Source organism: Suncus etruscus, chromosome 20, assembly GCF_024139225.1.
Source record: "Suncus etruscus isolate mSunEtr1 chromosome 20, mSunEtr1.pri.cur, whole genome shotgun sequence".
Lineage (NCBI taxonomy): Eukaryota > Metazoa > Chordata > Mammalia > Eulipotyphla > Soricidae > Suncus > Suncus etruscus.
Genome location: NC_064867.1, coordinates 9,820,794 through 9,848,509, shown reverse-complemented (window position 1 = coordinate 9,848,509; position 27,716 = coordinate 9,820,794). Strand labels below are relative to the sequence as shown.

Genomic DNA, 27,716 nt, shown 5'->3' with positions numbered 1-27,716 from the left:
TGCTCTTTGTGATTGATATCTTTTTAAACCTAGCTTGTTTAGAAGTGACAGACTATAAGTACAACAGGCTCTCCTTCTCGGAGGTACAGAGGGAGTAGAACCAGTGAAGGATAGCCTAGGAGGTATACAGCCAGGAGCAACATTGCTACAGGTTTATTATCGCCACTAGTCCTGCCCCAAGTGGATGTGTTCTGTTGGAAGGAAAGGGGTCATCCTGCTGGCTTGATAGAGAAGAGCAAGCATGAAAAAGCTTTCCTAAAAAGGCAAAGCCCTTTATTTCATCAGAGTGGCGGTAACAAACCTCCCTTCCCGGAATCCAATGTCTCCTTTGACCTCCATTTTCTCAACTGTGTAATGAGGTGGTAGGTCACATCTCTGAAGACTTGATCTCAGCGTTCTCTGTCTGACTCCTTAAATATGTTGACTAATTTGTACTCATTTTCATTATGAAGATGTAAGTCTGACTCTGCAAAACATCTTAATAACACTCCATCAAGTGCTGAGACCTCATTTCAGACTTGCCATATGATAAGAATAAGAACTGGGTATGGGGCTGAGGGTGCTACTAAGTTTAATACCAGGAGCTCCCAAAAATAATTTTTACTTTTGCAATTCATTTTCAGTATTTTACTAGAGTCTCAGTTTCCTATAAAGTTAGCATAAAACATTTTATCTTTCATTAAAAAAAAATAAAGAAATAGTTTGAAAAGTTCTCTCTGAACAATAAGGGAAATTTTTCAATGACTTTAGTCACATGTAACTACAATAATGGAAGAAGCCAGAAGTAAAGGTTATGTGGAGAGGTGGTTTTCTCTAAATTTGTTAATTTAGTAATTATGGGGGTTGTTTCTGAGTTTTTTTTTTACCATATGCATTTTCTGAAATAAAAATATTTTAAGAATCAACATGAAAAGCACCTAGATTGGGATAAAAAATGCAGCATTTTTGCCAAAGTGGATATTAAATATCTCCAATTCTAAGTGACCTGGATCAGGAAAAGAAATTTTGAAGTGCCAAGGTCCAAGCCATCTACTTTCTACCATTCACATTTGGTCTAATTTCCCAAGACTATCTGAGTTTCAGAACATGAGGCTCAGCCCTGTGAAGACCCTGGGTGTCAACTGATTAGCAAAGGCCTCTTGCCTTCTCAGGCCACTGCTGATTCCATTGGTCCAAGGTGTCTGTAGCCACCCACCTTGCTGGCTTAGAGTAAATGGCCAGAGTATTCTAAGGAAAAAATGAGCAGCTAGCAAGTGGCTTTTACAGTGTAATACTTGTGGTTGTCCTCCACTTGCCAAGAGACCCAAGAACATAATTTTATTAGTAGCCATGAATGAGTGAGTGGACAGTGAATGGGGTTAATGACTGCCACAATCAGACCTCTAAATGGGACTGACAAGTTGTGCAAATTGTGGGGTGTGAAGAGGGAGGGAAAAAAGGAAGGAAGGAAGGAAGGAAGGAAGGAAGGAAGGAAGGAAGGAAGGAAGGAAGGAAGGAAGGAAGGAAGGAAGGAAGGAAGGAAGGAAGGAAGGAAGGAAGGAAGGAAGGAAGGGGAGAGGGAGGGAGGGAAGGAAGGAGGAAGGGAGGGAGGAAGGGAGGGAGGGAGGAAGGAATGAAGGAAGAAGAAAGAAAGAAAGAAAGAAAGAAAGAAAGAAAGAAAGAAAGAAAGAAAGAAAGAAAGAAAGAAAGAAAGAAAGAAAGAAAGAAAGAAAGAAAGAAAGAAGGAAGGAAGGAAGGAAGGAAGGAAGGAAGGAAGGAAGGAAGGAAGGAAGGAAGGAAGAAAGAAAGAAAGAAAGAAAGAAAGAAAGAAAGAAAGAAAGAAAGAAAGAAAGAAAGAAAGAAAGAAAGAAAGAAAGAAGAAAGAAAAAAAGAAAGACCAAATTGTGAGATGTGAGAAGAAAGAAAACAATAAAAATCAAAATGAGGGAGAAGGGCAAAGAATTGCAAAATTGTAAAATTAAGGAGCCAAGAAAATAGTGGAAAGGGCTGCGCTAATGCTTTATTTTATTGTTGTTTTTAGTTGGGCCGCACCCTAAATGCTCAAGACATTTCTGCTTCTAAGCTCAGGAATCACTCCTGGCAGTGCTTGAAGGGCCATATTGGGTGTTAGACATGAAACCCACATTGGTTGCAGACAAGGGAAGCACTTTACCCCCTGTACAGTTGCTCTGGGCTGCGAGCTCATACTTTGATCTTAGCATCACATGGTTCTTTAAGCACTACCTTGAGTGACGTCCATGCTTGAACTAGAAGTAGCTTCTGAGCTACTACCATGTTGAGGCAGAAACGCCAACAATTACAGTCAAGACAAAAGTCAAAACTCCATTTTGGAACACACACACACACACACACACACACACACACACACACACACGCACGCACATACACAAACACACACATTATATATTATGCATGATGTCACATGTTAAAAGAAGTGTAACTTAAAATATATAAACACTTTAAATCCTTATCCCCTTTCTTTTTTTATATCTTTATTTAAGCAACATGATTACAAATATGACTATAATTGGATTTCAGTCACAAAAAGAACACTATCCTACCAGTGCATTTCCACCACCAATACACCCCATCTCCCTCCTTAACATGAAAAGTTTCTCTTTTTTGTGGGGAGTGGAAATATATTTGGTATAGTGCTTAGTGATCACTCCCAACTCTGTACCTAGGGATTGCACTCAGCAGTACCAAGGGAAAGTGTCATGTTGGGTAACTATTAGGTCCAGAGTTGAAGGACAAGACCACACTACCAGAATAAATCTGAAATTTTTAATCTGTCTGCCAATAGCCCCCACACTAGCCAGCCAGGGCCATATCCAGAGGGAGGATGCCCAAGGTCATGAAGAGGATTATATAGGGATGTTCTAGCTTTCTGATAATCAGTAAAAAAAAAAAAATTTGGTTATTGTCTATGGTTACCTTCCTTCTGTCCCTTGTGTCCATCCCTGATAGGTTATCTGGTATGGCTAGGTAGCTTGGAGCAGTGTTTAATGGAAATAGGCTTGTGGAAACCTAGCTTGAGGCTTATACCATGTGGTCCTTACAAAAATGGCATCCCTCTTTGTTCAGAACAGTAGAGAAGCCAGCCATGTGGCCTTTACAAAATGGTGTACCTCCTTTTTTCAGAACCCAGGTCCCAACACAACCTATCTTTGCAAAGCATGTGTTCTAGTCTATTATATATACTAGCTCTTTGACTCTTTTTTTTTTTTTTAGTTTTGAAGGACTCAAAATCTTTTAGTCTGGGGTCAAAGCTCTCCCACACTTGGCTATTTAGCTTGTATTATCATTACATTTGTCTGTTTAGAAGCTGGGCAGAAAGCTCAACAGGAAGTTTTACTTGGGGATAAAATTCATCCCCAGCACAATCTGATTCCCAAGAAATGTCCAGGAGTGACCCTAGATCACAGATTCAAGGGAACTCCCAAGCACTGTTGGGGAAGGTACACAAAACACAGTGTTAAAGAGTGTGTGTGTGTGTGTGAGAGAGAGAGAGAGAGAGAGAGAGAGAGAGAGAGAGAGACAGAGACAGAGACAGAGACAGAGAGAGAAACAGAGTGAGTGAAAGAGAAAGTAAGTGAGAGAGAGAAAGAGAGAGAGAGAGAATAAACTTGGAAGGAGGTGGGAGAGTCAAATTATTATTTACCCAGTTTGGTAAGGAGCCTTGCTCATTGTCAGTTTTATTCAAAAGCCCCTTGCAGAAGCCCCTTGCACACCCCCTTTCTCTGCAGTCTTCTGTCAAGATGGGAAGTGAGACTGACTTCTCTCTGGAATTATTCCTAGGAACCTCACAAGCCTTGAGATATGACGAAAGCAATCCAGTTAAAATTATCCTAACTTTGTTTTTTAATAATATCTTTATTTAAACACTGTGATTACAAACATAATTGTACAGTCATTAAAAGAACATCCCCCTTCACCAGTGCTTTCTATTTTCCTCTGTTTTCTTAGCTATGAACATAAATAGTTCCAAAGCCTATGCCCAGTGGGTGACATCTTTCCCCCCAACTCTTCTTCATTCTCTATGGAAATTGCTTTAGTCCTTATAACACTTAAATAAATCAAATATCTGCTGTGGTTTGTGGAAGCTTAGGACTTGAAGTAAATTGGCTGTGCATTATGCTCTCAATGACAGATATTTTTTCTGTGTTCTGGACAGCTGTTGGCCATGACATAGACACCTGGGATTGATTTTGAACCTAACACTTTATCACCTAATGGTCATTCTCTCAGATCACTCCCAATGCTGAGTAGTAGATAAAGTATTGGTGGTTTTATACTTTCATATTATTAAAGCAAGACAGCGTCAACACTTGCCCTCAGCATGGTTTTGCCACCATGGTCAGATGCTGCAGTGTAGCAAAGAGATGGAGATAGAAATGGACAAAGAAGCCATTTCTTTGGCAATTGGTTTTAGGCCAACTTTCCCAGAAGTTGAACCCGACACAAAGATCTTTGTGCAATGGTTTATGGAGAATAAGTCCTCAGGAGAGTTGTAGGAAAAGCAGGAAGCAGATCAGAAGACCCATGGTTTGGGAAAAGGTCTAGTTACAGCCTGAACTCCAGGGGAGCTCTGGAAATTGAATTGCACCACAGCTACCACAGCTATCTCCTGCAGAGGCTCAGGAGTGTTACACTTTTAAACTCCCACAATAATTTGTTATTGCCCATACACCACGCCTAGAGTGAAGCTATCATGTTCCAAAAAATTTTAGGCCAAACGTCTATGATCAACAACGCAGTGTTCCAGAGAAAGGTGAAGGTGTAAGCTCTTATAACTGGCTGGGGTCTGATGTTCTTGGCTTGATAAAGGGGTCTAGGCAGGGGGCCAACCACCTACTATCAGAGCCAAAATAGCTGGAAATGGAGAAATCAGTGGACTGATACTTTATCTAAGGAGCAATTTATACCATATGCAAATCCTATCCTAGATATAATTAGCTTATACACATCAAAGTATGTCACTTACAGGGGATCCTATTACTTAATTTGATTTATAGAAGATATCTTGGGAAAACTTGGAAGGTAATTCAGTTCAGTCCCATCATTTTATACATAAGACAGGTTAGGACAAAAACAAACATTTTTATCAAGATCCAAATGCTGAATCTCAGTTCTCTGATTTTGCTTAAGTTCATCCCAACTCATACTATCAAATACCTATATACAAGAAATTATTTTAGACCCTGAGCAGGGAAATGCAAAATGTAGACTCTAACTTCAGCCTTAAAAAATATGTATAGCTTGATAGACTTAAGAGTGGAGGTGGGAGGGAGAAATCATTATGCAAATTAAAGAATTAATTGGGCCCAAGAGCAGACTGGGCACAAGAGCATTATGAATTAAGTGCTGTGCATGTGAACATAGGAACAAACACGCAAAGAAAAGGGTTGTCTTGTCTCAGTGTGGTAGGAGGTCTTTACACCAAATATCCTATATTTCAAAGAACTTAATCTGACAGAATTCCACTTGAGTGAGGCTGAAGAAGATAAATAGGCAAGTAGAATTCTGGGAAGTAGGGAAAACAAAATGGAACAAAAGAAACCATCATTCTTCGACTGTCATTTTGCTATTGAGGACTTCTTTAATGCTTAGTCTGCCTTGGGAGAGTTAATCGAAATTTCGCTAATTAGACAAGATTATTTTAAAGCTAAAGGCTAAAGGCCCTACATGCAGTGGAGAAAAATGTTAACTACCTCACATCCTCCCCTTTTTAGCTTAGAAGTGTTCAAATGCTCCAGTGTTTTCTATTTCAAATTGCCTCCTGCAACACTGATCCACTCACTTAAATTACTGTGCTGCTTTTATATTCATCCAAAGTGAAGAGTATTTCTTTTCCATTCTTTGATTCATTCATATTTTATTTCCTTACAAAGCATTTATGGGAATCTTATTTTATAGGAGATCATGTTATGGATGCTTTTAATACAAAAAAATGAGAAAAGGGCTTTAGCCTTTCCACAAATGCATAAAGTCTGATTAGGTGAGACAAATAGTTCATTATAGTAAAATGCGATACTAAAATCAATTGTGCCATGACATCCAGAATGGCTTGGAGCAGTGGTCTTCAACCACTGTGTGTGGTTGAAAACTGCTGTCTTAGATATTATGGAAGGAAACATCTGGAAAGTAATTCCTAATTCCAAATGCTAACCTCACCTGGATCATCAGTCCTGCCCAGACCAGGGATGGGATGGGCAGGGATGGGTGGGTATCTTGAAGAGAGGATAATAGGGTTGTGTGGGGAGGGGGGGGAGAGAGAGCATAGGCAGCCAGAATGGATGCAGAGCCACAGGAAAAAGGCTGCTTAGCTTAGAAGCCATGTGGGAAACACATGGTGATTACATGGCCTTGTAATAAAGCTAGTTATCTCCTGAATCTTCAACTGACTGCCTAAAATTATTTCTCCTCTGTTACTCTGCAACCTACAAACCTGTCAGCCAAAGGGGCTGCAGCACTGGGCCAAGTCGAGAAAGGCCTCACCACAACACTAGGACTTTATATTTAATAATTAATGCAACAGATTTATTTCATTCTCTATTATTTATTTTCTTTATAGCTTGTATTCTTAAATGAAAACTGGGCCTTTAAAATTCTGATTTGATATCTGTTAAAAATCTCTCCTCTATTACTCCCCTTAAAAAATATTTTGTAACTTTGCTTTCATTATTGTTCTGAAAGGAGTCTTTTAGATTTTTTTCTCCACATACTCACCAATCTTCATAAATTTTTATACCCATGGTAAGATATCTATCATAAATGTCGCCTATTTATTAACAATTAGAAATTAGCCACTTTAAATGAAAAGTTCACCAAAAATTATATTCTCAGTGTTGTTCGAGCTTCACTGTTATCTATTTCTGGATTAATTTCATCTTCCTCATCTGAAATCTATGTGCATTAAACATTAACTGTCTATCTTTCCCACCCAACTTTCTTAACCCCTAGAACCCACTGTTCTACATTCTACCTCTATAAATTACACTGTATTAGGTTTATGTACAAACACCATACTTTGTTTATGTAGAATCATATAAGATCTGTACTATTATATCTGACCTTTTTTTTATATAGCATACTGTTTATAAGAATATCCTTGCTATAACAGGGATCAAAAGGTCTTTCCCATTTATGACTAAATATGCCTATGTAATTTAACATCATACATTACATCTGTTTATGAACTCTGGATTTTTGTGGGGTCCAAATTATTTTCGTACATAATATTTTTCTCCCACCAACAAACCACTTTCATTCTTTTTTGGGGCGGGGTTTGGGGGGCCCATACCCAGTGATGCTCAGGGGTTACTCCTGGCTATGTGCTCAGAAATCGCTCCTGGCTCGGGGGGACCATATGGGACGCCAGGGAATCAAACTGCGGTTCGTCCTAGACTAGCACAGGCAAGGCAAGAGTCATGTCCCCCTTTAAGATTTTCTGGCTTCTCATATAAGCTTGTTTTTTTCTCCCTTGGACTTCAGGCCTTTCCTGGGTGCCGGTCTAGGTGGACTCTATAGGGGTCAACAGGCTTTCCCCCTACCTCTCCCTACACTAATGGGAATGTGCTTTGGGAGGAGGGCGGGCCGTTCTAGCACTGGTTGGGACAGTCACTGGAAATTTTTTCTCCTTGTTTTCCTATTGATAGTATTGTATGCATATATTTTATATATCCATAATATCCATCTTGTATTGTAACCTTGATCCTGCCCTACAAATCTCATTTCTAATACTTTACTGCCTCAGTCCCGACCCTTATTTCCCCCCATCTTCCCATGTAGGTGCAGCTCATGACATGAAGCTCACCACATAGAGTGATAAGTGCAGTTAAAGAAATAACTACATTGAAAACTATCATAACAATGTGAATAAATGAGGGAAAAAGAAAGCCTGTCTCGAGTACAGGTGTGGGTGGTGTGGGGAGTAGGTAGATCTGGGAAATTGGTGGTGGTAATCCTGCACGGGTGAAGGGGGGTGTTCTTTACATGACTATAATCATACAAGTACAATTATATTTGTAATCACAGTGTTTAAATAAAGATAATTAAAAAAAAAAGCTTGTTGATCACGTGGATTTTGCCCTTTAGTTTTCCAGCTGTATAACAATATGTAGTATTTAGATAGTAAAAATCATTAGGCTCTCTCTCTACCACTTCTTTTTGATTTTAACCCATTATTCTTAAACATTGAGCTAAAAGTAAGCATAAATCTACTTTGACACTCAGACTCATGAAGTCCTGCTAGGTTACACATCAGGTTTGTCCTTTCGCTGAATATCTCCTTCTGAGAGGGCCTTTGTTTGCTGCTTTCTTAACAGAAGTGAAAGATTATGAGCCACCATTTGGTTCCAAAGTGCGAGAGCATCCCTGTGTCGAAAGCATGAAGGACAATGTGTTGAGAGATCGAGGACGACCGGAAATTCCTAGCTCCTGGTTGAACCATCAGGTAAGGGGCAAATCTGATGAACTCTGAGCCATGTCTTGAGGAAATGAAAGTTCTGGAAGGTTAAGCTTCCATCTCAATGACCCGAACTTTTGTGTTCTATGATTCTGTGAGGTTTTGTTTACAAAGAAAATGTCAGTAAAGAGAAATGACCTTCATGTTATATGCTCCAGCAGGGAGCCACAGGTACAAAAGTAATTTGAAAAGTACTTGTTACAGGATCCAAGTTCCCTAGGTTCTGGATTACAATACTTTGCAGACTTTTCTACCCAGTCCCCTTGCTTTTATGTAGGGAGTTTATGTTTTGTTCCAAATGTTTTCTAATGGATTCCAAATATTTTCCAATGAGTTCCAAATGTCTTCCTCTGGGACTCTTCCACTCCGGGAGAAAATATGTCACAGAGTAGAAAAGAAGCAGAAATATGTCACAGAGTGAAAATAAGGCAGTCTTTCTCAACCAGCTTGTCTGAAATGAGACCTAAGTGTGCACAGAGCTGGACTGTGTGCAGCTATAATAAAGGGAGTGGCTCCTTGCTCAGGACTAGATGAAAGCAGGGAAAGAGAAGGATGAGTAAACTAAAAGTGATCTTTAGAAACAGTGGAAGGCAATGCTATCCATAAGTAGGCATTGATTCTGAGCTTCAGGAGGCAAACTTCAATTACTTAAAAGCATTCTGAGAAGAAACTGGCAAGTCATGACCAGTGAGAGAACACTTGATATTCCAGAAAAGAGCTGTGAATGAAGAAGGATCTGGAACAGTCTGGTCTAGGACTAAAACCCTTCTTTGGCTTCTGCGGGTATTTTGCTTATTCAGCGAAGTCTAGAGCTGAGTCTGAGACATTTCTAAAATCAAATTAAATTAAGAGAAGAAACTGGGACTCCCAAGCAGCCACAACTAGCACAGATGGGGCTGTTCTCTGCCCATGCCAGCCTAGGATCAATAAGTCAGAGGGATTGTCCTCTTGATTGAATTTCTAACTTCCCAGGCTTCCCTGGAATTTTTGGGATAAACCCCCCCCCTTACTGTGAAAACTCAAATCCTTGAGCTTATCTATGACATCAGAAGGAAGGCCCTGGCTTGGTTTTCTTCGAACAGTTGCTGCCTCTGCTGTGTGGTTCGTGTAATGAAGCCATTATTCATGATGATAAAATTCTGGAAAGAATTAGCATAATACATTTTTTCTCTTAATGAGATTTGTTGCCCTATTGATTTCAAGTTAATGCTTAATATTTAATTTAATTTACTGCCTGTAATTACAGTGCCAGAATAAAATAAATGTTCCTTGTGTACCAACAATAACACTCCACTCTTAATAGGACCATCAATCAATTCCATCAATTAGGTGAATTATACAATTAATTCAACATCATGAACTCACTTGCAGAGTGAGGAGGGAGGGTATGGGAGGAGAGCGGTTGGTGTCAGAGAGCAAATGGGGACAATTTCTTCCCCAACATAGTGAGTTCTGCCATTGTCTATCTCACCTGGGACTCATTGGCTACTCTTATTGGTCAGAGCATATTTGCTTACCACTTATAAGGTTATCTAATTAACCCATGGCTACTTTACTTCCAAAGGAACTTGAAATAGTAGCCAAGTGTTTAAACAGTAAAATGAAATAAAGGCTTTGAGAAAGAAGTCCTCTGCTATCCATCTGGACAGTATAACCTTGACAGGTCTCTTGTTTTAATTGGTGTTATTTGGTGATGGGGAAGGTTATGGGTCTCACCTGGATGTATTCAGGGGCTATTCTTGGCTCAAGAATAACTCCTGACAGTTCTCAGTGGACCCAGATGTGGTGCCAGAGATCAAACTAGGAAGTCAACTGCTCAGATAAGTTCCTCCTTTTGGCCCCTGAATAAGTCTCTTGAATAGGACCTTTATGGGGTGACGTTTAACTCTCTAAAACAGCCAAGAGTGATGCTGTCTGGCCTCTAAAACCAGTTGTCTCCTTGGTCCAGTCTCCTATTGAAGAGGAGGAAGTCATGGTGATGGGCATATTTGGCAGCTATTAGAGGTGCTATTGAATCATTCTAGAGAAAAAAATGATGAACTAAATGTAAGAAAATGTCCAGATTCACTCTGACATAAATATTGAATCCCATTAAAAGAAAAATGTTTAAATAAATCCAATTCCTAGATACTTGAAAAGACAAAACTCAAGAATGATAAAAATGTCAATGGCTGCCTGAGACTGGGGATGGGGAAGCAGGTAGAATGACTAAGTGAAATGAAGAGTACTTGTAGGGGAAGTAAAATTATTGCATGCTAGTGACAACAGTGGGTCTGTATTAATCTATTGGATATCATAGCATGAATGTCAAACAATGTAGTACAGCCACTAATATAAACCATGGACTTCGTTAGATAATATACCTATTGTTACACATGAATACCACCAAGGCAAATATTGTGATAGGATTGTCTTTTCATGTGGAAACCTTCTGGCCACCCAATTTTGCTTCTAACTGAAAAATCTTTTTTTTATTTTTTTTAAACACTAAACTCTAAGGTCTCTTCTAACAAAAATAAAATGGAAGGGTATAAAATCAAATTAGGCATTGCTTCATAAAATTTTTTAGATATTGAGGATACTACATTGTACCCCCAGAAGCCTACTAGATGCTCCTTGTGTGGTTTCTCTATTTTCTGACCTGAGTTGATTAAATGACCCCTAAGGCTGTAGAGGGTTCCCAGGTTGTGACAGCCACCAGTTTAGTCGCTTCCCTTCATGAGCCTCCTTGATCTCTGTGGAGCCCAATAACTCAAAGCACCTGTGGACTTCCTCTTCTTCTGCAGGGCATCCAGATGGTGTGTGAGACACTGACAGAGTGTTGGGACCATGACCCAGAAGCCAGACTCACGGCCCAGTGTGTGGCTGAACGGTTTAGTGAGCTGGAGCACCTGGACCGTCTCTCAGGAAGGAGCTGCTCTGAAGAGAAGATTCCGGAAGATGGCACTCTGAACACTACCAAATAGCTCTTCCAGAGCAGGCCAGGCCTACTTCAAGGAGGCCACCCTATCACCAAAGAGCAGAGGCAGCAAGAAGCAGCCCCTGGACACCAGCTTCCTGGAAACCCTGGGTTTCCTTCCTCCTGTCAGCTATGGGGAGTTAGTGAGCAGCAGCCATGGCAGCAGGGAGTAGGTGACAGGAAGCATTCTGTGCCTTTGACATTGTCATAGGATGATAAGCTGTTCGCACTTCCTCAGGAAATGAGTTGATTTTTTGACAATAGCAATAACATTTGCACTTTATAAATGCCTCTATGTAAATACAAAATAGCTATGTTTTATATATATATGTATTTCTATATATGTCATATCTATATATACAGCCATACTCTAGAAAGAGATAAGGAAAGAGAGAAAATATTCTTAGGTAATGTGTTGAATGGGAAAGTTCTAGAACAGGGCCCGGCTGGAAGGGGTCTATGACAGTATTAACATCAACCATCACTCAAAACATAGTCCTCTGACTATGGAGGGGACATTGCATTTGTGGACATGCAATGTTTGAGTTTGTGAAGGCTGCACTGCAATTGCTCTTGCAAAACTAAACCCTACACCTGGCAGAGTGAATTAGAGCTACACTGTTCAGGGGTCAAGTTCTGGGCTATTCTGTTGAGGGTCAGATACTGGGGATCAGAAACAATGTGGTCGTTGTGTCTCCCCCATGGACTATTCACTTGAGCTTCAGGCTCCAGCTATGATTTGTGAACGACCTTCCTCAAGTAGCGGGAAACTCAAGAGCTTTAATATTTGGAACCCATTTCTTGACCTTCTCAGAGTGTAGAAAAAAAAGTAGGATGGTTCTCTTTAATCTTTAAATGACTCCCTTGCATACGGAGGAGAGATTGTTCTTTATAAGCACATACACACATATTACAATTATTGCTCACAGCCCTCCCTTGTCTACAAAGGAACAAATGTCCCCTTTTGAGTTTAATCTATTAAATTTTTCTCCATTTTGGTTTGAGTCTCTAACTTTCTGTGCAAACAGTGGTTGGTTCCATTTTCTGGGCTCCTGGGGCTTGAGTACATTGGGGGCAGGTGGGAAGGATTTGAGCTGCTACAATCAGGACTGCTGCCTTGGGCACTTTGAACCTATATTTTGCTTGGCCATCACAGCACTAAACAAATCAAGCCACATTTTCAATGTCTGAAGACTGAAAAAAAAAATTGGGGTCGCTAAGTGAGAATAAATAGCAGATGATTTCCTCTTTTCTTCACTCTACACTCACATAAGGCTGCTTCACTTCTTATGAACGATGTTTCCCACTGGCCACTCCCACTCCAATCTACAAGTTGAACATTAACCAATCATTTTTGGCTCTATAATATAATTTTGATAACACCCTCCATCCTATCTAGGATTAGGCTAGGTTGTTGACTTTTTTCCTTTTCAGACTAAAGCAGACCTTCTCTATATAATTCTTTCTCTATATAATTTCTATAAGTGCTTGTAAGAACTTTCTCCTCTACATTTCAGAGGGGAGCCCTTTTCTCCAAAAAGCCTTCGTCATGGTTATATCTTGCCATATCCTCCATACCAACTTTTGCAAAAATTTACTAAGGAGACTTCAATGAGGGACATAAGAGTTCTATTTGCAGTTAAGATATTTGTGTTCACATGAACATGGATAAAGAATGAGCTTTAATACTCTGTAATGCTCCATCTGGATGTTAATCCATAAACATATATTCATGCTGCAGATAACAACCTCTTGCTAATTTTATAAAATGTCTGTGAAGCTACTTTTTTCTTAGTCAAATAGGAATTTTATAAAGAAAGAAATAAAACCTGTCAATGAGCATAGCAGCTCAGTTTTGGATTTGTAGAGGTCTCGATCTCATTGGGTTTTAGCAGATATGTTGACATTTGGGATTAGGTGAAATTTTTTAGAACTCTGCTCAGTCCAGATAGGCTGAGAAGAGTTCAAGACAGTTTGGCTGCAATATTATCAAGTGTCCAGGAATTCTGTGTTCCATCCAGCTTTTTGATACTGTCTAAATAGCTGTTGCTCATTGACCTCTAGTGGTGGATTTCTAGAATACTGGTCTATTCTTTTTTTTTTTTTTTTTTTTGGTTTTTGGGCCACACCCGGTAACGCTCAGGGGTTACTCCTGGCTATGCGCTCAGAAGTCGCTCCTGGCTTGGGGGACCATATGGGACGCCGGGGGATCGAACCGCGGTCCGTCTCCTAGGCTAGCGCAGGTAAGGCAGGCACCTTACCTCGAGCGCCACCGCCCGGCCCCTGGTCTATTCTTTTGATGGTTTTCCAAAATTCAAGAGTTTTATCATTTCTTGGTCACCATCAGCCTAAACTGGAATGTAGTGTCAAGTGATACATACTGTGGCTTGTTTTGTTTATATTTTCTATTCAAGTAAAAGACCAAGACTACATTCTATTAAAATACTACTATGCATAAAGGAAAGGTTTATTCTTTTATGGAACATTTCAGCAGTAATCATGTATTAAATTAGGAATGTGAATGCTCTATACTCCTTTTATATCAAATGTCTCAAGAACTTATTTCCATTTTATGCATTGTCTTTTATATAAATAAAATGTTTATTAGATTGAATAAAGTAAAAATACTCAGGTCAGCTTCCTGTCTCTTGTTCCTATTTATTGTAGAGAAGTGTATTGCTATGTATGCAGAAGTGGGCATAAGAAATTTGTTTGCATTTACCATCTTTGATAGTTTGAATTTCCCTTTTAAAAAAGTGGTCAAAATTTAATAATATGAGATACAGCAAATGCTGTTGGTCCCTAGTCTTGTGTCCAGGGCCCTTGCATGGTGCCTCTCTCACAACTGATCTTTGCAAGAAAGAGCACAGCCATAATTGACATTAAGAAAGCACATGCCTGCTTCTTACAGTCTCTTTTCTGCACACTGGCCTGCAGGTGACCATCTCCCTCCTGCCAAGTGTTAAGTTTCCTCCCTCTCCTTCTACTCAATCACTATACTCATTAGGCTTTTCATCAGCTTCTTTGCACCACCAGATGAATGTGCCTTACTTAGTTGGCACAGAATTTTGCTTGAAGGCTTTCTTATGAAAAAGTATAATGTATTCTGCCCAGACTTTGTGCTATCACTTTTGGAAGACTAAGAAATTGATTCTGAGGACTTATGGTCTAGGTTCTTTCACAGTTTTTCATCTCAACACTACTGTCATTTTACATGGATATGTAAAATGTAAAATATGTAAATCTAAAATATGTAAATTGGATAATTTAGGTTGGTGGGGGAACAGAAGCTGAGTAACAACGTCCTTGGTCTCTATCCACGAACTCCTACACCAAGGCTATAATTCAAAATCGCACCAAACATTGCCTAATGTTTCTTGGCAAAGAACAATCACTCTTCATTTGATAACTACTGAACTAGATAATATGGTCTTAAACTACAGTTTTACCTTTACTGGGGTGGGATAATTACTGAATTTAGTGGTTACCACTTAACAGATATGTAACCAGATTACTTCATCTTCATGCTTTAGCTTAATTGTATGTACAATAGGGTGGTACAAATCTCATCATACACACATATAAATGTGATAAGGAATACATCACAAATTCAAGTTTTTCAAGGTAAAGAATGATGTTTTGGATCATGAAAAACCTACTATACAAACTTTAACCATTAGTAAGTTGGTTTAGTATGCACAGGACTGTTTTGTTTTGTTTTGTTTTTTCTAAAAGGGCACATTTTTTAGGCAATTTGAGAGAGGCTAACATCTGAGAAGATGACCAGGCTCACTAGAGAGCCTGCAGCACAGCTATATTTCAGTCTGTCAGATCCAGACTTGGGATCCACCACCCAAAAGACTACCAGGAGACAGTACAGTAATGCAAAAGCAAGGGAGTTTATTCCAGCATGCTGGGGTTCACCATTTCCTAATAAATGAGAACCCAGGGTAGCTCACAGGCTCCTTTAATATAGGAAATTTAGGGGATTCTTGCCTCCAGGTAGCTGATTTTTAAAACTATAGGTTCTTACGATAAAGTTACATCAGACAAATGGTTAGGATTGGTTGTAGGATATCTGTTGCATCAGACAAATGACTAGGGTGGGCTGTAGACTCAGTGAAGGAAAGTCATGAGTCTCCAGACCCAGGGTATGGTTGCCCAGCCATCTGTTCATTGCTGTATTTCCTAGTATGTACCTCTATAATCTGGTTCCAGGAATTAGCTGTTCTTCTTGGCCTTAACATTTGTACCTTAACATTTGAGACTGTCATGGCTTTACTTAGTTTCACAGTAAAGCTAGGTTACAATTAATTCTAAATCAAAAACTTTAGGTTCAACATGTCCTTTGTCAATAATAATCTGAACATATTTCTCTTTCACCTTTTGTGGAGTTCTAAGGCTCCACTAATGCTATGTCTAGATGGAACCCATTCCATATGTAATAGTGCTCAGAGGCTCAGAGAACTTGAGGAGGAAGTTCAGAATCTTATAAGACAATCTAGGAGCAAAGTCCTGCTGCCTGGGAGCTATAATTTAGAATAATAATTTGGAATAATTCATGCTCTTTTCTCCTTCGAACTTCCTCTTAAGATAAAGAGCTTCCCCTGGTGATCCCCATTTGCAGGTTATTCTGAGGGTCCAGCTTGTTCCCTTATATCTGTGGTTGGTGGGGAAAAGTGAAAAGCAGGTGAGGATCTTCACAGACCTGTAAGTTTGTAAATTTTGGCCAAGAGATCATTTGAAGGATAGGTGACTATGTGGAAGGCAATATTACCTAATATACAAAATATATGCTGGTACATGAGTTATTTTCAGCTCATGCCAACCTTTAAGACAACATTAAAACCTCAGGGTTTAACAATGAACATGGCTGGAGCCTGTTCCCATGACAGCATGATTCAAGGATGGAGAAACTCTATGTCTCTTAGGTCAAGGCAATTTTCTTCCTAATTTCCCCAATACTTACTCTGCCTATGCAAAAACAAACAAGTAGGGTTCGGTTTGAAAATGTGAATTGATCTTTTAAACTCAGATAGTAGATAATAGCACTTAATAGGGTAGGGATCAATCTAGGAGGTTTGAATGATTGAAGTGAGAGAACAGCACCCACAGAAGCAAATCCTAATACACCCTAACACAGTTTTAAGCACTCAGTAAGACACTCTTCTCTAGGTTTTGTTGAACATACTACTTATTGAATCCTGGATGGAGATGGATGATGGTGAGATAGAGGGATGGCCTTTCTCTGCTGGACCGGGCCATGTACCTGCAACCCCTCTAGCCGGCCAGGTCTGCAGGGTGGTGGTGATGAAATGATCCACAGGCAGTCAGATTTCAGGAGACATCAACTTTATTTAGGCCCTAGCCACCATGTGTGGCTCTTAAGCTTTTTAAACCTTTTAAGCCTGCTCCATAAGTAGCCCTGCATTCAAACCTGTCTCTACCAGCCACCTCTCTTGCTCAATCCTCTCTCCTAATCCTCCCCAGAATCCCCTCTCTGCCTCTCAAAGTTACCAAAACAGGAAGTTGGGAGAGGGGAGTAACATCCTTGATTTCTTGTCTGCTATAACCTTCATGTCTTCTTCCATATGAGAGCTGAGGGAAACAGACAATTAGGGAGTAAGATCTTGTTAAGAGACCCCACATTTAGGATTCAAACTGTAGCAGATCCTACCCTTTCAACTTGACACCTTATCCTGAGTTAGAGCAGGAATCAGAGAGCATGTTGGAATCTGAAATGTTCCAGAAACTTTCCTCAAAAGCTCATAGATTCTGGGTTTCAACTAAAACTGGAGGCATGGCTCTCTGATCCCCTTCACAGCTCCTTTTTCGCTTGTATTACTCCAGTTTGTGCCACTGCAAAAACTGGAACCATCCCCCAGTGGGCAAATCATCTCCACAGGCCCTCTGCAGGAACCCAACATGCAGCTCTTGCTTGCAGATGCTCTTTGTGCCCAGAAGTTTCAGTTGGGTGGTGGTAGTCTTTGTTTCAAGCTCCCTATGCAAATGACATGCTAATGACCTCATCCTGAGGCTCAATCCCTTCCCCGGGTGACAGGAAACTTTTCATTTAAACAAGTGTGTCCATCCCTTTACACAAAAGTCACAGCAATTGGCATCTGCTCATTCTATTCATTTTCCTCCTGAAATAGGCTGCCTAATTGTTGCTTATCACATTTCCAATTAGTTTTTTTTTTTAACTTGAATAATTACAGCTCCCATTTCTTGAGTTTGGGGCCTTAGCTTACTTTGCAAACTGTGCTGAAAAAGGCAAGATTGTGAACTTTCCCACATTACATGACCTGCCAATCAGCCTCACACAGTGTAATTTAATTCTAATATACCTCCTGATCTTTGGTGCATTTAAAAATAACTTGTTAATAGTCTTCCTATTCTAATTAAGCTGAAATTGCACATGCTGTGAAATGTTCTCTCTCTCTCTCTTTCAGTCTCTCTCTCTCTCTCTCTCTCTCTCTCTCTCTCTCACACACACACACACACACACACACACATACACACACACACACATACACAAATTGATACATAAAAAATCACATTTGGGGGCTGGAGATAGCACAGAGGTAGGGAGTTTGCCTTGACAGCGGCCAACCCAGGCCGGACCCAGTTCAATTTCCTGCATCCCATAAGGCCCTCCAGCCTGCCAGAAGAGATTTCTGAGCACATAGCCAAGAGAAATCCTTGAGCAATGCCAGGTTTGAGCCTTGCCCCCCACCCAAAAATAAATTCATTTCTGCTGGCAGCTTGGGCTGCTGAAATTGTCTAGGTCTCCTCTTTACCCATGAATAGAATGGAAGAAAATAGAACTCTAAATCCTAGTGCCAGAGGATAATCAGAGAAGATTAAAGGCATTTTAAAACTTTGTTTTGTCAAAATAATAACAAAAATTTAAAATGAAATTTTTCCCACCTCTTTGGTTCAAATCTCAGTTCTGACTTGATTTTAGACTTTCTGGGAGCTTTTTTATACTTTTTATACTTTTATACTTGTAACTTATTCTTACAGCTTCCTAATAAATACAGTAATGATAGGACCTGCCTGGGAGTGTGATGACAATAACAGTAATCAAGTTGCTTCATAAGGGTTGGACTAAAGAATTTATTATTGTTATCATTATTTTGCATTCTACCATGAAATGAATATGTGTCCTAATATTTTAGATGCATATTGCTCTCAAAACCTTTGGGAAGATATAGTAAGAAAGGTGAATCCTGTTTACCTGGAACATAAGATCACTTCTTTTTCTTGAGTGGCCTTCTTGATCTCTACAGCAACATGGTTATGGTTATAAATCCTGAATTCTGAGAGATGAAAAAATCTTGGATTTTAATCCTGCTCTATTATCCTCTACCTCATTGTTAAAGGACTTTGGTCTCTGGTTCTTTGGCTTCATCTGAAATTCTTCTTTATCATTTCTATATAGAAAACTAGAGGGTTGCCTTAGACTAAGTACAGGAGGTAAAGTACTTGTTTTGCATGTGGATGCAGTGAACTTGACACTGGTTCAATTTTCTAGCCCCATATATGGTTCCCTGAACACTGCAAGGATCAATCTTGAACACAAGGTCAAGGATATTCCTGAGTTTTACTGGTGTCATCCAAAATTCATAAAAGAAAGGAAACTGAAGAAAAAATAAGGAAAAGAAAATAAGGAAAATCATACAAAAAAGATACTAAATATTAGTGCAATGATATCTCTTAACAATTTTTGACATGGATATACACACTGAAATTTTGCTAGAACATTGGACCCTTATTTATAGTATTATTTCAATGGTATTTTACATAACAGATCTACATTTTATAAAACTATGAATTTCTCTATGTCCTTTGAATGAGGTTCCAACTGGATCATTTAGAATGACAACATCTCAAGCTCTTTAACTTCATTACATCTGCAAAGATTCCCCAAATAAGGTCAAATCACAGGTTCTAGAATTAGAGCATGGGAAGATTTTGGAAGAGATTCAGGATTAAATCCACTATAGAGAATTAGCCAATTTCTCTGATATGAATCTTTTAAGGAAGCTTTTCATGCACTTGAAACATTCCCAAAGATGATTCCCATAGATTCTCAGATTTTATTTGTATACATTTTCTATCTTAATAACAAAAAGGAATGTTGACACTATACAATCATTAAAATATCACTTAGAGATGAATGTTTATTTTATGTCCCGTTACTACAAAATTGTGACTCGAAACATCTTACTTTGTCCACATTTTATCAAGAATTTTCTAAGAGCTAAAGCTAGAGACACTTCTCATCTCTGGTACTTTCATTCATTTTTTGTACTTTTAGATGTCAACTAGTCTTAGAAATTTCTGAAGGCCAAGCTGGGATAACACCCAAATCTTTCACTCTGGAAGGTTATTGTTCTCTAGTTAAAGTTATACTGAAAAACATCACATAGCCTTTACCACTGGCAGAATTAGGGCAATAGCATTCTTATGCCGCAGTCTTTCTCTAGTGTAGGAATACCAAGAAAATTTAGAAGAAATTCTCATACATTTGTGATATAGTTTTGGGTGTTACTGAGCATCATTTCCACTATATTGAACCATGCAGTTTCAAGGTACCAAAATTCAAAGCAAAAAGGTATAATATATCACATCTCAATAGGAGGAATGACATAATTTGCAGCAGTGCTTTAAAATTGCTAAAGGCAGTTTACAGCATGCAGTTCTCAGTTTCGTTTTTATGCATTATTTCTTAGGCTTCTTTAGTACTTAAAGTCTTTGATTTTACCAGATCAAAGTTTATATAATGTGTCCTATCTAACATTATTCTATTGTATAAAAGTGGAGGAAAATATTCAGTTTAGTTAACTTTTCAATTTTTTGTGGGTGTTTGGTTTGTGGATCACACTATTGGGTGTTCACCTCACAGAAAGTGAGAAATACTAAGGATACCATGTCATGGATCTAATCCAGTCATCCTGCATGCAAGGAATAGCCTCAGTCTACTGAACTTTCTCTTTGATCCATTCCTACACCTCTCACAGATGTTTTTAGTTGTTTCTTTTTCTCTATGTTTTTCAGTGTTGATTATAAATATGTATACATATACATGTAATAAACTCAGCAGTTCAGTTTGGAATTACCCTCATAATTAAGCTAGAAAGATATTCTGGAAATTTGTTTTTAATAGACCTTAGTAGCCAATAGAAGTAAACATGCTATGCAGAAGAAAATATTATTTATTCTAGTGCTGGAAAGACAGGAATGGGGATTAAGGCACTTGTCTTGCACACTGGCAACCCAGATTGGATTCCCAGTACCCCATTTATTCTCTGAAAATGGCCAGGAGTATCCCTGAGCATGAGCTAATAGTAAGAACTATCCTTCATTGGGTGTGGTCCCCCCCAAAAAAGATAATATTTTGATTATATTGTAGTAATTACAGAACTCAAGAATTCAAGTGTGCAAGAAATGTTAGGACTTTTAAATATATAACCATTAATTTCAGCCTGAACTCTCCAGCCCTGTGTTGTGAGAAATTTTATTTTTATTCTAGGAACAACCTTCTTCAGAAACTTCTGAGAATTGACTTTACTTTTAATGTCTTAGATAGTGAGAACATGAGGGTTAGGAAATTCTGTTTCTCATTTACCATTAAAATTTGATCTCTGAGATCTCATATTCCAAGTTGCTTGATTGGTTAATTAAGATGTGCCTCTTTTCTGGTTCCTTGCCTTGATAGTATCCTTGGGAGATGAGTTTCTGGGCCTAAATATGTTTTCTGGTACATCATGAGTTACTTCCTTAAAAATTTTGGAACTTCTTAAGTCGCAATCAAAGTGAAAGGTCAGGGGTCCTCTGCTGCAGGTACCACCACAACTATCTTCAGTACTAGGTATTCTAAACCTCCACATTTTCCTTTGCTCAGACTCTGTTTCTACTTCATTTCTCCATAAGTATGAAGATCCTATCACCTTGGAGACAGAATTATTAGGAAATCAACTAACTATCCATTTAAAATACAAGGAAATTTTTGCATTTCATCTTTGAAGTACTAAAAAGAAAGAGATAATAAAATTCTTTCTCTTTCATAATAAGAATGTATATTTATATCCTGCCACAAAAGAAGATATCTGATTCATTTTTTATTTATTACATATCCTCCAGCAATAAAGGGATTTTTGTCTGTCTGATGTTTTCCCTGAGTCTGTATTCTAATACTTCCCAAGTCTGCCAGGTATGTGAATAAACCACCTTTTTCACAGCTGACATTAAAAAGGAGTCAGATATAATGCATATTGTTGAAATGAGAATAAAGATCCATAATTTCTTTTTTTTAATTATTTCTTATTTGCTATTTTAAGTTCAAGGCTAAAAATATAAATAAATTTCAAACTGACTTAAATTCTAAATATAATGTGAGGTCCCCTTTACTTTATTTCTTATATTATGGAAATATTTTATATGAAAGAAGCAGGTGTATATATATTATTATAGGTGTCACCCATACTGTTAGTATATTTTAGGATGTTATATAATTTCTGTCTTGCTCTCTCTAAAATGTCTCCCAAATATCTAGTCCAGATTTCTAAGTCTCAATGATTCTGGAGGTTCTTGAATTTGTTTTATTTTTTATTATGTTTTTGTTTGTTTGCTTGCTTTGTTTATGGGCCATGCATGAAGCTTTTTAGTGCTTACTCCTGACTCTGTTGTCTGCTCAATGATAACTTCTGCAGGCTCCTGAGATTATATGCAGTACCAAAGATTGAAATGGGGTTGGCTATGTAAAAGACAATCTCTCTACCTGCTGTACTCTGGAGATTTTTTGTAGAGAAACTGATACATATCTAAACATGTATCTGTATGCATAGATAATGTCTGTTTTTTTCCCAGATATGTCAACATATTTATTAATTGGTATAATATGATTTCAAGAATGTATTATTAAGACTAAAACTATAAAAATAGTTTTCTGAATCATCAACAGTGCTTTAATCTCATTTATTTATGTATGCTAAGATACTAGAAATGGAACCCAGTTCTGGTTCATACAATTCATACACTTAATCATTGCAATCACATTCCTGGCCCAATGACATTTCTGAACTTTGAAAACAGTGTGGTAAAAGGTCACCTCGGAAAAATACTTTGAATTTTCTTTTTTTCTTTTTTTTTTTTTTTTTTTTTTGGTTTTTGGGCCACACCCGGCGATGCTCAGAGGTTCCTCCTGGCTGTCTGCTCAGAAATAGCTCCTGGCAGGCACGGGGACCATATGGGACACCGGGATTCGAACCAACCACCTTTGGTCCTGGATCGGCTGCTTGCAAGGCAAACACCGCTGTGCTATCTCTCCGGGCCCGAATTTTCATACTACTAGATCCATTCAAAATATATGAAGAAATAAGAGTCTGACAAAAAGTATATGTAATGAGGGTAGATGTCCTGGGACTACTGACCAGAGGGCTAAAGATGATGAAGACTAAAGTTCAGTCATAATCTCTCAGGCGTGTGGCACCTTATATTGTTCCCATCAGAATGGCAAAGATTCTAGTCTAGACACTCTAGAAACTCTAGGAAATCCAACTCAATCAAACTTACATCATCAGCACTGGGAGTTGTATATTATTATTCAGTTCCACTGCCCTTTGTGGGCCCATAAATAATCATAAGAGGTAAAGAAATAGTTTATATTAGCAAAGAAATAAAAGCCTCACCCATGGGGGATAAACCTAACTAATATTTTCCAAACATAATTATCACTCTTGAGTATTCATAACTTCCAATGATTAGAAGCAAATAAAGGTAACAGTCTCCCTAATAATATCACCAGCAGGGATTAATAAAAAATAAATTTGACATCCCTCACACAATAAAAAAAGATCATTCCAAAACTGCAAAGAAATATCAATACTTGAGAGACAGATGTCATACTGTGTACTTGAGACAAAAAAATAAACAGTAGTCTATACATAGAGAATACCTGGATATTGTCTTAAAATCTATCATTAAGAATAATACCATTCTAAAGAATTTACACTTGTGAACCTGCTGGATTCTGTTCATGGAAAGATAGAATCTTTGCAATATTTTCAGTCTTTTTCTGTATCTTAAATACAAATAATTTCACCTTGGATGCTTATTTATACATATTGTGTGAAAACAAAATCTTCTCTCTTGATAAATATAGATAGTAGATAGGACATTTGTAATTACAGTCTTTGAAGGGCATCTTTTTATTTAAGATTTCAGCATCCTGAGATAGGGTAGGCAATTCATTTAAAGTTAGTGTATATATATATATATATATAATGTGTGAGTGTGTATATATATATATATATATATATATATATATATATATATATATATATATATATATACCTACTTTGGAAAGAACTAGTTTTGTTAAAGTGCTTTTTTTTGTTGTTCTTACTGCCTGGTAGAGTACACAGATTCAGGATTACTGCAAATTACTTCTCCACTGTTGGCACAAATAGTACAGGAAAAAGTGAATGTAGTCAGTAACTTGTGGTTTTGTTTAATGAGTCAAGCCTTATGTTAACAACACAGACATTATGTTAGAAAACTAAATCATTCACATGCTAGTATTGTTCCAAGAAAATGCATTATTAACAGGCAATCAATGTGTAATATCAAGTTTAAACTCAAACACTACACTAAAATTAGAGCTAATTAAGTAAATTATAGACAGAAGAATAATATATAAGTTGAAAATCATTATAAAACATACAATTTCACCGTGCTTTTAAGTAATTTTTATCTCAACTGTGTGTTTACGTTAATTAATTTGCTATTCTTTTAATAGGGGCAGGGAGACACCAGCATTGCTCAGGAATTATTCTAGTTTCTGAACTCAGCAATTACTCCTGGCTGACTCTGGGGACCATATGAAATGTCAGGGATAGAGCTTGAGTCTGACACTGCTTGCGCCACTGCTCTGGCCCAATTGAATGAAGTCTATGGTGGCAGTTACAACTGCACTTATCTTTGAAAACAAATAAGCACAAACCAATACAAATAATGAATCACTGTCTTTTAAAAATAGCATCATTTGGAAGGAAAACTCGAGCCAAATTTTAAGTATTCTTCAAAATTTGAAGGTAGAAAAGATTAAAAGCAGGAAGCATCAGGTTACTTAATGCATATTCTTACAAAGTAGATATGTTTAAATCTAAATAATTGAAATTATTGGTTTGGATTGGTGAGGCTATTAAGATATCTATGGATGGGATTTTAAAATAAAAGGCCATGACATTTGTAAAGAGGAAGGATCATTAGACACAGATGACATAGAGAAGTACCTTGTCAAAATATTTAATTGTAAACAGACTTTGAAGGATTCTAAGTATACTCAGTGGTCACGACTGGAAGTGCCCAGGATAGCATATTGAACCATTTTCAGTTATATGGAAGGCAAATGTCTTCCCATTTCTTAAAAATACTAGTTATTACAGCAAGTGAAATAGTATATTATTTATATTTATTTATTTGTATGTTTACTAGACTAGGAATTTTGAAAATTTGGAACTTATTCTACAAGTATTTGTTAGAACATTGTTTCATTCATTTGCACTCAGGATCACTGTGACTATCTCACGAGAATTTATGGGGTTCCTGGGATTGAATGTTGTTTGGACATACACAAGGCGAAAGAGCGCTACCCACTGTGCTGTCTTTCTGACCTATATAATTTGATTTTTTTAACTAGAGTTTTAAATGATTTACTGTTTTCCTTTTTTTACCAGAGTTGTAGACAGCTTTCTTGTTTTTTTTTTCATAATGATAATACCTTTTCACTTATCCTAAACAAACAAAAACAACGAAGTCTACCATTCAGCATTTCTAATATCGCTCTTCTAGTGAATGTAAATTTCCTAGTGATTTGCTTGTTCAAACTAGACTATATTATCTTCATTTACTACAGAAGCATTTTCTTGCCTAAGTACTTCTTTTCCAGGGTTATACATATGTTATTCTGCTTCTTCAGTCCTGAATGGTTTCTGTTAAGAAATATGAAAGCCTGAAGCTTAAAACCTTATCTATTTTCTTTATTTTCTGCTGCTTTTAGAATGATCTTTGAATTTGACTTTTGCCAATTTAGATACTAGAGAAGTGGAACCCTGTCCAAGTTCAGTTTCTTTGGGTTTTGTCTTATATTTGCAGTCTATAGTTTGGGAAGCATACAGTCATTATTGCTTTCAATATACTTTCTCTTTTTGCTTCTTTGCTATTCACATAATGCGATTATTATTTTGCAATATCCTATACTTTCACTAGGATTTCTTCATATTTTAAAAAATAATACCTTTATTTAGGCATCATGATTATAACCCTGATTTTCCTGGGACCATAAATACTTTACCCTAGACTTTGTCTTATAGTATGTGCAAAATCCAAGATCTCTAATTACTGACGACTGACTTTGACTACAGCAACTAAACGGAACTTCTCCTAAGACCATAAAGATCTTAGGGTAGTACAATCAACATGCCTGAGGCTTGAAGTGCTTCATGGGTGGAGGCACCATGGAACTTTTAGGCCAAGGAAATGTCCTTTCTAATTTTCTCAACCTTTACTACACCTATGCAAAACAAAACAAAACGAAATCAAAACTTCCCACACCCCCTCCCATTTTTTGTTCCTTTTTTAAATTTTATTTATCTCTTCTAGATAAGGGCTGCTGCCTTTTACGTAGAACCTTAGAACTTGAATATTTTGCTTTGCCTCATATTTCTATATATTTCTACAAATAGAGAAAAGAAAGGAAAAAAAGAGCAGGGACCGAGAGGCCGAGTGGTCTCAGGAGCATTGAATTTAAAAAAAAAAAAAGTCAGATATAAATACCCAAGCCATAGCCAACAAAACATAATCATGAGAACCAAACTATAACAAGCCAAACACAAAATGGAGCTGTTACACTAGTAGTGAAAAATTTGTAATTCACAATGGTCTCAATAAAATAAAAATAAGAATGCCTGTCTTCAATTCAGGCAGCAGAGGATAGCAAAGGAGGAAAGTGGGGGGCATTCGTGGTGGGAAGGTTGCACTGGTGAAGGGGGTGATCTTTTTTTAAGTGAAACCCAACTACAATCATGTTTTAACCATGGTGCTTAAGTAAAAATATTATTAAAAACATACCAAATTCTCTCCCATGTAGTAAAAGGACAAGAGATTGGTTAAAAAATTTGGAATATCAAGTCTCAGGTAATGTGTCTCCTACTCACTATTGCTCTCAGCATGTGATTGACTAATCAGGACTAAGCAGGATTGTCAGGGCTAGATATCTGGTATCTTTTTTTTTAGCTTTTTATCTGTCTTCCAAGATGGTAAGGGTGCAGTTGTGGTAGAGAAGGGACAACTGGTTGTAAATGATCATTCTGGACAAGAATAGGATACTGAAAAGAGGTAAAGTGATATGCATATCTTTTCAGTAACAATATTGCAAACTAATATCTAAAGGAAAAAAGGAGAGGGAGGAAGAGAGAGAGAAGGAGAGAGAGAGAGAGAAGGAGAGAGAGAGAAGGAGAGAGAGAGAGAGAAGGAGAGAGAGAGAGAGAGAAAATGTCTGCTACAGAGCCAAACTAGGGTGGGTGGGAGAAACACTGGAGTAATTGGTGGCAGGAAATGTGCTGTGCACACTGGTAAAGGATGTGGTACATTGTATGACTGACGATCATGAACAACATTTTAACTGAAAAACCACTTGTATTATGTACATTGTGTTTAAATAAATTTATTTAAAAAATAAAAAGTAGGTTATTAATACCCAAAGACAATAGTAAAATGTCTGCCATCAATGACAGATGGGAGAAAGCAGAGGTAGAATGGGAGGAAAACTGGGAACATTGGTGGTGGAAAATGGGCATTGATGCAAGGTGGGTGTTGGCCATTGTATTACTGAAAATCAATCATGTACAAACTTGTAACTATCTTACTGTAACTCAATTTTGTAAAGTACTTTTAAAAACAGAGGGGAAGGGGGAATTTGGGACACTGGTGGCAGGAAGTGTGCACTGGTGAAGAGTAGTGTATTCTCTATATGATTGAAACTCAATCATCTAAACCTTTGTAACTTGAAAAAAAATGAATTATGAAAACCATGGTATTTAAATAAAGTAATGTTTCCAATTAAAGTTTTTTATTTTAATTTAGCTGGTAAAATTAAAATTTTCCATTTTAAAAATTAAAATAAAAATGTGTATTATGAATAAGTTATTAAATTATTTTAAAACCAAAAGTAAGACTTTACCTGCTTGGTGATATTTACAACTAACAAATTCTTTTTTTTTT

General features: G+C 37.7%; 1 protein-coding gene across 1 annotated transcript in view; it reads left to right on the top strand.

The window, feature by feature from the left end:
- The window catches only part of TGFBR2 (transforming growth factor beta receptor 2), a 102,882-nt gene extending 91,421 nt beyond the window's left edge, over positions 1-11,461 (top strand). Inside the window, exons 7-8 of the mRNA XM_049766084.1 lie at positions 8,328-8,455; positions 11,254-11,461. Of these exons, the coding sequence (XP_049622041.1) occupies positions 8,328-8,455; positions 11,254-11,433 (308 nt within the window). The 3' untranslated portion in view covers positions 11,434-11,461. The remainder of the gene's footprint in view (positions 1-8,327; positions 8,456-11,253) is intronic.
- The last annotated feature ends 16,255 nt before the right edge of the window (positions 11,462-27,716 follow it).